Source organism: Lottia gigantea, assembly GCF_000327385.1.
Source record: "Lottia gigantea unplaced genomic scaffold LOTGIsca_17, whole genome shotgun sequence".
NCBI classification, from domain to species: domain Eukaryota; kingdom Metazoa; phylum Mollusca; class Gastropoda; family Lottiidae; genus Lottia; species Lottia gigantea.
In genome coordinates this window covers 313711-325873 of record NW_008708133.1, presented here as the reverse complement: position 1 = coordinate 325873, position 12163 = coordinate 313711, and the positions used below count along the sequence as shown (strand labels likewise).

The 12163-nt window shown below is 34.9% G+C and overlaps 2 protein-coding genes across 2 annotated transcripts; both read right to left on the bottom strand.

Moving 5' to 3' along the window:
• Positions 1-73: 73 nt before the first annotated feature.
• LOTGIDRAFT_158379 (hypothetical protein) lies at positions 74-7508 on the bottom strand (the record flags this gene model as incomplete). The annotated part of the gene is made up of 3 exons (XM_009051542.1): positions 74-189; positions 389-529; positions 879-7508. Coding segments are annotated over 3 exons (6887 nt in total), but the record flags the coding sequence as incomplete, so codon positions are not given.
• Positions 7465-11354, bottom strand: LOTGIDRAFT_113304 (hypothetical protein; the record flags this gene model as incomplete). Its single annotated transcript, XM_009051541.1, has 6 exons — positions 7465-7508; positions 7668-7842; positions 8047-8228; positions 8713-8916; positions 10722-10882; positions 11155-11354. Coding segments are annotated over 6 exons (966 nt in total), but the record flags the coding sequence as incomplete, so codon positions are not given.
• Positions 11355-12163: the final 809 nt, after the last annotated feature.

The following is a 12163-nucleotide window of genomic DNA, read 5'->3' as shown; positions in this document are numbered from 1 at the left end:
ATTCATTCAACTTGATTCAATGATAAGAGATAACTACGGTTTTATGAGGATAACAAATAACAAGATATAGGGGTTAAACGAAGTTCTGTAGTTTATCCATCAGTCTCAGCATCTTTTTATCTTCACTATCGTATATAAGTCTGTGTTGTTTTTTAGATGATTTAATAACAAGAACTTGTAGTTGCTTATCTGGAAAAAATGACAAAAATAAACACGACTGCATATATATGATATCATAAAACTGGATTTAATAAATTTGTCAGGATATGACAATATATACATTGTCACACTTTGACACAACCACATAAATGACAACTGAAAAATATAAAATTATAAATATAACCTCTGAAACCACGACATAGATTGATATAAAAGTCTAGTAACTTACTTCCTGCACTGTATATTTCTTTTATATCTTTTCGTTTTAACACAGATTTACCAATCAACACTATCAGATCATTGTTGGGATCCTTTTCAAACTTGGCTACAACATTATCTAATCCTTTCCATGTTTCTTTCTTAAAATGACCTAGATAAAAAAATATTGGTACATTATGTTTATAACGTGTTTATAGAGGAAACTTTGTAATTGTTTATCTTTCTCGAATATGTAAAGGGGTGACAGACAGAAATACCGAGGTTAATGACCAATGACAGAAAAAAGCAAATGAGTAGCCTTTCTTTGTGCCCCTTAAATGAGATTTTAAAGGGACGAATTCCGTATTGGGATCGTTTAAACGCTCATCCCCTTACCCCTTCTTACAAAGTCGAAACAAATTTATCTAGAATGTAATTGGTTTATATATCAACCCTACACAGCAATAAATGATCTTATTGAAATTGTCTACCTATTCGACCAATTGGACGTACATACATACCTAAAAGTGTAGGTTTGAATTTCTCCCTTAGTTCGTGAATAGAAACATCTGGATTCGTTATAACGATTTCTAACATTGAGGTAAAGTCTTGTAACAGCTCTTCTGCATCCTGATTATCTGATTGTGAACCACCAATAAATATTTTAAAATATGTCGTATTGGTCTTTTTGTCTGTACTCACTCTCAATGTGGATTGATAAGCAGAGTGGTCATGTTCCTCACTAATTTTCAAATCCATTCCACCTTTTTTATTCTGACGATCCAATTCTTTAAGCATGGTATAATCATTTGCAATCACATAATGTGCATTAAGATTTTGTTTGTCTTCTTCTGATGCAAATTTATACATCTCATCATAAGGGTACAATCCATTGTTTAATCCATGAGTTATGGTCTCTGAATTGTTCTTGAAAAAGTTTATAAAACTTGTGTTGGGTTCTGGTATTTCAGAAAATATAGGCACTGGGTTGACTAAGCACTCTATTTTGCTGAGTAATTCTGCAGAAAACTGTCGTAGATCTACAACTGTATTGACCATTACTCGTTGAGATTTCGACCGGATACTCAACAGCAACTGATACAAAGTAATATATAATTTAAATGGTGTAGTCCCCAATTCTTTTGTGATGGTATCGCATTTCTCCTGTAGGTCTTGTGGAAATTCATTTCCAGCAGTACTGCATGTTCCATCAACAGGTTGATATTTCTTATTCAAGTCCGTGGTTATCATTGGCACTCCTTTCTCAAACTGTCCTTTCCAGAAATCGTGTAATTTTTCTGATTCCGCTTCCAATAGGTTCAGTAAAATCTTATTAGATGGTGTAGGACTCTCCAGAAACATTTGTTGTGGTAAGTTGTTCAACGACTGTGTCATACATAAACGCCTGAGACAAGACGTAAAATCAGCCAAAAACAGATTAACGCCCATCATATCGAATGATACATGAGTGAACACCATAGCTAATCTCATATGCGTCTCGTACATGGCCCAAGTGAATCTAACAGGACCCTCAGATCTCAAATCAAATCTATCTAATTTCCTCTTATTGAAGATTTTTTCAATTTCTGGATCATCTGGAGCTACTTCAACTATATTGACAGCTTTTTCAATTTCCAAGTAGGACTTAGTAATGTCGGTTCTCTCAGGTTTGGTATTTCCTTCTGGCCAATCGTAAATTGTAGTAGCACCCGGATTCCGAATCAATACTTTTTTGATTAATTCTTTAATCTGATCGGTACTGTTGATGAAGTTATGTATATTGCCCAAGTACATTTCGTTTGCCAGATGTAATGCTTTATATAGATCTGTGTTGTATGCCTTGAGATATTTGTGTTCTGAGAAGGATGCAAAATTGTCTTCGGGATCGTCTTCCTCCTCTGTCCTGGAAACAGTGTCACCTTCACAATATTCCTTCTCAATAAACTTAGACAAGAATAAGATGGATGTATCAGGATCAAACAATAAATTCAGTGGTATCTTCACGTTGATGTCTTTCCTGATTTGATTCACTAAAGTCATAGCAAACATAGAATCAAGTCCAGCATCAATCAACCTGGTATCTGAAGACAATAACATCTCTGGTACAGAAAGAATCTTGCTAACCAATTTGGTCAGTTCACTTTCAATAACATTTAGCATGTCTTTTGGATCACAGTCTTTTAACAGCTGGGCAAAATCTGATTCCACTGAAGCGGGATCGAAACTTGCCTTTGGCAGAATTGTGTTTAGCTTAGTTATTGTGTTATAATCATTGAATGCTATCAGGCAGTCACGTAGTTTTTCTAAATCAAACTCGGTAATCACGACTTGATGCCTTTTAGAAAGGATGATTTTTTCCAAAATATCGCCAATTTCATTTTTGCCAATAAAGGTAAAACCCATACCTAAAAGCATCATTCTTGCGCGGTCTTGCTCGGTTCCCTTTTCTAACATTCCCATGTCCAAAGGTCCCCAGTTTAAACTCTGGACCGGTAAACCCATTTTCTTTCGTACAGATATCAAACTGTCTTGGAAAGCATTCCCAACACCATAATTACTTTGTCCAGGTGTACCCAAGATAGCAGTAATGGATGAATGTAGTATAAAGAAATCAAGATTCATATACATGGTAGCCTGATGTAAATTCCATGCTCCGGAAATCTTTGGGTTGAAACATTCTGTCATCTGTTCTTCAGTCATTTTAAATAGAGATGAGTCTCGTGTTACACCAGCACCATGAAGTACACCTTTTATGGGAACATCGGGATAGGTCTTGTTGAATGTACGTATAGCTCCAGTAACAGAACTAAGATTCACTACATCTACTGAATAACATTCTATGGTACAAGATGTTGAACTGGACAATTCTTCAATTGATGCAGCGTCCTCTTCATTTGGGGTTCTTCTATTAAAGATTAAGACGTAACCAGCTTGATGTGTTGCCAACCAGTGAACACATTGCCAACCTAAGCCAGTTAGACCACCAACAACAATATATGCACTGGTTTTACTCAATAATCTATTCGGTGTCAAACGGATTGGTACTTCAAATCCACTTTTTTCTTGAAGATCAATATCAGTCATTGCAAATAACTTTTGTAAAGGGTCTTGTAAATTTGGTTCATCGGTGAGTTGTTCCAGAACGTTTTTGATAGTCTTTCCCCACCTCTTAATTACCCTGGTAACGCCACGTATAGCTTTCCTGATAATTGGTTGTGAAAACATATCATGCTCATTAATTCTCTTTATATCAATGCGATGAGCACTGGTTCTTAAAACTGTTGCCGTGTTAACTGGTAGTAGACTGGAAAATGATACAAAGCTCTTAATTGAATCTTTACTCATGAGGTCATCAACCAGAGCTTGGTCTACGAACGACAAACAAACAACCTTCTTTCCTTCTAGCTTTGTGGCTTTGGAGAAGTCTTGAGGGGTCATGGCCTTAAACTTTGTTCTCTGGACAGCAAAGCAAAAACCGAGCAGAATACCATGGATCGAAAATTTGTAAGGTTGTATAATAATAACCTCTCGTGCTTTTAAACTGGAAGCCAATGTCCAAAGACTGACAAGTGTTGAAAGTAAACCTGGTTTGTAGAATGGTATTGATGATAGAGGCATACAGCAAGATGTCGGAACTACTACCTTATTAGATGCTGGTACTGGAAAACATGATACCAGTAATTCATTTGGTTTCATAGATCGATATCCAATAGTTTCTATACAATATACAGGCCAACCATCATCATTGGCCTTTTCTTGGTCAGCAATAAAAACTGGTAGAAACAATGAAGAATCCTGAAATACCAACTTGGTAACGTTTAACAAAACTGAACCTGGTTGCTCATGTAGTGATGTATTTCTTGTGTACAATTTAAAGACACCCTTTACTTCTGTTTCTGATGTAGAGAACAGATCAAAATCTGCATCACCAGTGTCAGTAATTGATGGGTAAATCTTGCTTCCCGATTCTTCCATATAACGTAACTGGTAACCAAAAACACCTTCTGTAGTGAAGAGCAACTCACCATTATGTAGCCAGTCAGAAGCCAGTTTGTCAAAGACTATCAACAACTGTTCGCTATCTGATGTTCCTTCCAATTCACGGAGATCGACCAAATGAGTAGCTAATGTTCCCAATTCTCTTTGAATAGATCGTGCTCCTCCCCATAAAGATGAATGTATAATATTATCTGGTATCATGATTGTAGATTTGGTGTTCATTTCATCTATAGTCCATGTATTATAGAAAGCGATTAAAAGTCGAATTATATCATGTTTTTCATTGACTTCATTAATACATTCCACTACAACTTTTAACCATAATAAATAATCAGTTACAGCTCTCTGTATTTCAATTCCACCATAATTCTCATCAAAATCACTATTGATAATTATGGCAACATATCTATATTCATTTAGTGTTTCTCTTAACTTCTCTATATCTTTATTATTGTCAGTCAATGGAACAACAACATTAACCTCTTCATCTCGGCTTGGTCGTTGTTTAACAGATACAGTCACAAACTTTTCTGACATCAGTTCTTCTATTTGCTTGGATTGGGGCATCAACTTCCAATTTTGCTCAAAGTAAATCTGCTGTGGCAGTTTGTCATTTTGACCAATAACTTTTGCTGTGAAGCTTTCTATACTAGCTATCGGTTGTCCACTTAATGAACACAGGATCAATTTAAATCTTATGTTAACTTCAGTAGAAGAAGGACTTCTCTGGACGTATACCAGCATATCATCTTTGAGTTCTCCATGAACACGTAATTTCTCAATGTTGACAGGTATAACTTGTGTGCCGTCGTCGTTAGAACTACCAATAGCTATAGTTGACTGTAACATACTGTCAATAATTGCAGGATGTAAGATTGTACCATCCATTTCTTGCTTTAAAAGATCGTTTAGCTTAAGCTCTATCAAGGCTTCGAATTCATTTTTTACTGCTCCCTGCAAAATTGTCATGGCTTTACCATACGAGAAACCAAACATGCTCAAATCAGAGTAAATCTGTTTACCAGGTAATGAGATATCACAACGACTTCTGATTTCTTCTACGTTTAGGACAGGATATGTCTGGTTAAAAGTTAAAACAATTGATCCAGTACAGTAAACGTTATTTCCCTCAACTACTGTAAAATCAGTTCTGTCATCAGTTATATCTAACTTGGCTTCAAGGTCCCTCGTTTCTCTGTTGAATATGATAATTGGGTTTCTAAATGCCACAGTCACTTCACGGAACGAAACTGTTGATGATTTCAGAGCAGAGATTCCAAGACCGACCTCAGCATATGTAGCTCCAGGAACCATAACATAACCGTTAACTCTATGTTCATAGATGGATCCAATTTTAGTCGGGTCTAAAACAACTTTGACGACATTCTTCTCTGTACCCTTTGACTTGACCATTGGATGCTGTTTCAATATGGAACTGACACCATTAAGTCGATCTTGAGTGGGAGTGGGGACGTACATGTTATAAATTCTGTTGAACTTATATTTTGGATATTCGACAGTATTAGCTTTGGTATTATCAAAGTTATCCCATTTAAGATGTTTTCCATAGTTGTAGAAAGAGGCCATCGTCTTGGTTATGCAATTTATTTCGTCATTCACGTTCATCAGAGGTATGGAATCAAACAGTACTTGGTCAGGGAATATGCTTGGTAGATGAGCTCTCAAAATTGGTCTGGGTCCTAATTCAACAAAAATATTATATTTAGTAGGATCATGGGCTTCAAGAACAGCTTGGTAGAGTTTAACTGGTTTTCTGATGTTATCCGCCCAATATTGTGGTGTAATAAAATCTCCTTCTTCTGCCTTGACACCACTAACAGTAGAAAATACATCTATCTTTGGTTCTTCTCCAATTATTTCAGCACAGCTTTTCATCTCGTCTGCACTTTTAGACATATGATGAGAATGAAAAGCACTAGTAACATTCAGATCTATAAACATACAACCTGTATTAACCTCTTTGATATCTTCTTTTAATTTGTCCACTACATCTTCATCACAACTTATAGTACAGCTCATCGGACTACTGTAAACAGATACATTAGCTTCTGATTCATATTTCTCTAAAATCTCTTCTACTTTATCTATTTCAATATTTTTAGCAACAAACATTTTGCCACCAGTACCTTGAACCTGTACTCTTGTTCTGTGATAAATAATATACACAGCTTGTTCCAGAGTGACGGTACCAGAAGCAAAGGCAGCAGCTACTTCACCAATAGATTGTCCAATGATAGCATCGGGATTAATTCCAAAACTTTCCACTAATACGAACAACGCTACTTCACAAGCAAATGTCATAATTGGAGCGATGTTAGCATCCTCTAAATCAAATCCATTTTGAAGATTTTCCATTAAGTTCCAGTTAGCATATCGTTCAAGATATTTGGAAATGTCTTCAATGGTAGAACGAAATACTTTAAATCTTTTTAGCATTTCCTGACACATTCCTTGCCAATTTGTTCCTAAACCAGCAAAAACAAAGATATACTTCTTTCCTTTAGCTGGCTGGTATTTCACCATCACATGTTTGTCGACATCAGTACCTTCTAGAATTTGAAGAACTTCGGCAGTATTTTGACCAGCTACAGCCAAACGGCATGGATAATGATCTCTTCTATATATTGATGTATATGATAAATCAGCAAGTTGCAGATCTTTAGCGTTTTCACACATAGCGTCTTTAATTCGCTGAAGAGCTGGTGGTTCGATTGCCGAGATGCAAATGACTTTTGGTATATCATGCCCAGAGAAAAGTCTCATACATCTGTTCTTTGGTGTTGTAACAATAGCATGACAGTTACTTCCACCAAAACTAAAGCTATTTACTGAAGAGCGGAGAAAATCTCTCTCCGTTTCTGGCCATTGATTTGATTTCACTGGAACAGTAAATTTGAATTCTTCCAAGGGAACCTCTGGACTTGGTCTTTCAAAATGGAGAGAAGGAACGATTTGATGGTGGTAGTGCATCAATATAACCTTAATCAGACCTGCTACACCAGCTGCCGATTCGAGATGACCAATGTTTGTTTTTACCGAACCTATTATTTTTGGTGTTGAATTTTCGTCAGTCTGGAAAAATGTCCCAAGAGCTTTTACCTCAACAGGATCCCCTGCTTTAGTTCCCGTTCCTGAAATAAATGAAAACATTGAATAAGTGGTATAGTGGCAATGGTAGTTGATCGACAAGGGACATGTATACTAAATAAGTAATGAAATTGAAAGCTTTCAGTAAATTGTTTTAGATCAATTAATCAGTGGAGAACATGAAATTGATCACATTTACATACCATGAGCTTCAATATAATCAATACTCTGAGGATCAACATCAAATCTTTTAAATACAATATTTAATAATTCTATTTGTTGTTGCATAGATGGTGTAGTTATTGGCGAGACTGTATGACCATCATGATTAGAAGCTGTGGATACTGTCGCCCAGATTGGATCGTTATCTTCTAGAGCCTGTAAAATAATTTTGCAAATTGTTAAAAACTTGAATCATTTCAATATTGTATGAAAGTTTAAGTGTAGTGATTGGAGTCGACAACGTGGCACAGGTTTCTTCGTTCTTCACAAATACAAATTATTCTAATTGAATTATATCATTTCTTAACATCAGACACCCCGATATATATGCTATATAGGGTAATTTTTTTTTTCACTGACCTTCTCATATGATTTTAATATGACAATTCCGCACCCTTCACCGCGAGCATAACCATCAGCATTCTCAGAGAAAGCTTGACATTGTCCTGTTGGTGATACCATACCAGCTTTACTGAGCTGGATGAAATTATCAGGTTTTAGAAGAGCATTAACACCACCAGCAATACACATGTCACATTCACCTGCAGACATAGAAGACAACGTCCCATTTTAAGGAACAAGAAATGTAGCAACCACACGTTTCTTCTTCTCACATAGTATATCAAAAAATACTTTTCTGATTAGGAAACATGTACATGTATAGGCTAAACAGGACAGGTAAGATGCACATGAAGAATAACCAGGACAAGTGGGATGCATTTATACCTGCTCAGACAGAGGAAATACATGTACTGTAGCGATTTAAAACAGTCCATCAGCTAGGTATAATATTCAGAATATATGTTTCATGCGAAATTTCTATGTTGCCTATGTCTACTTATTTATTACATAAATGTGAGAAAATAAAAATGAAATATCATGACATTGTGATTAAGCTGAAGTTCACACTACGGTGTTCAGAGGACACTCACACGACAGGCAAAATTCTCATGACCGTGTAGGTCGAGTGTAAGATAAAAATTAACGTGGACAAGTCGAAAACCCTGATGCATTGGGTAAGGTTACCTGTAATGATTGCCTGGTGAGCGTGGTGAATTGCCATCAGAGATGAAGAACAAGCTGTATCAATGGTCATTGATGGACCATGTAGATCAAATGTATAATTCACTCGTGATGACACGATGCTGTTATTGGTACCAGTAATAGTATGATTATCAAAATCGCCAAAACTCTCAGCAAAATTTGTTGAGTAATCACTGTTCATTATGCCTATAAACGTATTATTATAAATAAGTTGTAAAGTTTAACTCCTTTACTTAGTGTAATATATTTCCAGAAAATTTGTTTTTTCAAACCTAAATGCTTATCTCATCCACAAAAGAAGACAATGCTGAAACTCACTCATCTTTCCACAACGGGTGACTAAATATCTTATTATATCGGAATAGATGACGTTTCTACGGAAGCTCAAATACGACATGATTTTGTATTTTTGAATTTCTAATTTAAAATTTGAATATTGAGTTTGAAATTTGAATATTGAGTTTGAAATTTGAATATTGAGTTTGAAATTTGAATTTCGAATTTGAAAAAATAATTTTGAATTTGAAATTTTAATATTGAATTTGAAAAAATAATTTTGAGTTTGAAATCTTAATTTTGAATTTGAAAAAATAATTTTGAATTTGAAATTTTAATTTCGAATTTGAGATTTTAATATTGAATTTGAAAAAATAATTTCGAATTTATTTTCTGTTTCAGTGACTGGTGTATTCAAGACTATATATACTATACAAACGAGCCTGGTCACTCTTACTGAAATGGTTTCCTATGGAGACGCCAATTTTATTTAAGGACTGCATCGCCTCTTGCGGCTGGATGCCAAACTTCGGAAAGCCCATGCCCGGACCCTTAATTGCTTTGAATAAAACTGTTAAAAACTCAAGTACTACGTCCATATAACCATCGCGTTGGCTCAGTATGTTAGAGGCGTTTTTGCTATCCCGAAGGTCCAGAATGATACTTTCGGATTTTTCAACCCGCTGTCCCTCTATCAGTGATACAGGTTAGAATCGCTGCGAGGAAAAGGCGTCTAGTTGTGCGGATGGGACATTAAACCGAGGGTTGTGCAAGTTGTAAATCGAAAATAAGAGTAAATTAATGCTGCTATCCTGGAAAAATTTCTCTTATTGCACACTGTATGGCCATGACCTTGCCTCATTAGCCTCAAAGGGTGAAAAAAGTATGACGTAAAACTCCATTTCATTTCAGTTAATTTTGTCATGTGGTCGGTAAATCGAAATTGTCGATTTTGTCAAAGCAAATTTATATATCAGCTTTAAATCACTAATCAATTTGGAATCCTTCCGTGATCAGAAACACACTTCCCTGCCAGAAATGTCATCCGAAAATTGCCTTGATTCATTGACCTTGTGTTTCAATTCCCCGAACATGAACAGAAACCCAGTTATGTAACTCATTTTTGTGAGTCGCTTAATAAAATGTAGTCTTCCTAAGAAACCATTGCTCAGAGTGACCAGGCTTGTTTATGTAGCCCTTTTCTCATAGTCTTGAATACACCAGTCAAAAAAATAAATTATTTTTTCAAATTCAAAATTATTTTTTCAAATTCAAAATTATTTTTACAAATTCAAATTTTTTTTTTCGAATTCAAAATTCAAATTTCAAATTCAAAATTATTTTTACAAATTCAAATTCAAAATTCAAATTTCAAATTCAAATTTCAAATTCAATATTATTTTTTCAAATCCGAAATTCTTTTTACAAATTCAAAATTCAAATTTCAAATTCAATATTCAAATTTCAAATTCAAAATTATTTTTTCAAATTCGAAATTATTTTTTCAAATTCGAAATTATATTTACAGATTCGAAATTATATTTACAGATTCAAAATTCAAATTTCAAACCCAAAATTATTTTTACAAATTAGAAATTATTTTTTCAAATTCGAAATTATTTTTTCAAATTAGAAATTCAAAACTACAAAATCATGTCGTATTTGAGCTTCCGTACGTTTCGGCTGCCAAGAACTGATGTCGTAAGATTACCTACCAATGTAAACGCCAGTATTGGATCCCTTGATTTCCTTTCGTGTTATTCCTGCACTTTCTAAAGCCATGTATGTCGAATCTAATATAAATTTATGTTGAGGATCCATTCGTAAACTTTCAAATTCATTTATTCCAAAAAATTTATAATCCCAATAATCATACCTAAAATTGTACGATTGAAAAAACTTGGGATAAACATGCAAAAAGAATGACAAATAGGCGTTTACTTCCCAATGTACTTTGCCGGAATGCTTTCTTGAAATTGCGTTATCAAATACATTTACTTTAAAACAACAGGTACGATACAGTCGAATTTTTGATTATTGCGTTTTAAAATGGTTTTAAGTTTATCATCAGCACAAAACTCATCAGCTCTTTTTTTACAAATATATGATTAAGTTTAAGGATTGTTACAAGGAATACTTAAAACTTACTCTTTCACAAATCCAGCTCTACGAACATTGGTTTTCCCGGGAGTAGTGGGATCTTCATCATAGAATGCCTCCAAATTCCATCGGTTTGCTGGTACTTCAATAACATGGTTTTCACCATTTTTAAGAACTTGCCAGAATTCATCGACGTTATCTGCTCCTGGAAACCGGCAGCCAATACCAACAATAGCTACCTTGGTCATTTTTGCTATAAAAATATATTAAAAGTATTTCTAAGCATTACTTCCCGGGGCAATTGGATACTTTAGTGTAAATCGCAATGAAAGAAAGTCTACTACTATTTATCAAATTAAAGTATAGCAAGGAGGAGATTACAGAGTGGAATTAATTTATGTCCCTATCAATATTGGTCGCAGATTCGAAACGCTCGGATCAGGTTACGACCAAATCTCATTGTTTATCGTCCAAATGCCCGTCTGTCTGCCCGTCTGTGCGTCGGCCCGTCCATAATTCCAGATTTTGACGAAACCTGGGGTAAGATTTGGTTATTATTCAAGGATGAACCTTATTGAAAATCAGACAAAATATTTAATAGGATTTATTCTTGAAAAACTAGTTCAATTTTAAGCTCGCAAACACCCTAGTGAGGATAGATTTATGATTGTTCTTTATGAGCCCTTGTAACCACGTGACAGAATTTGACGAAACTTAGTGAAATTGACTATTATCAGCCAAGGATGAAACCTATTAAAAATCCCCAAAATCGAAAAATTATGTTATGGCCTTTGTTCATGAAAACGTGTTAAATTTATTTTAGCATTGTTCATTTTTTTCACTAGCATGATTAAAGTGCTAAAAGAAGTGTTAGACTTAAGGCTGAATATTTCATACTGATGATTGTTACTTTACTGCCATATATTTTTATATCTAAAATCAAAATTGCAAGTGGCGTACATTTCGTTGGGTGACAAGCTATCTTTCTAGATAGTAGTTCAAAAGCAGCTGGTGACATCAACCCCCTTAAAAATAATGCCTCGTTTGATACCTCTCG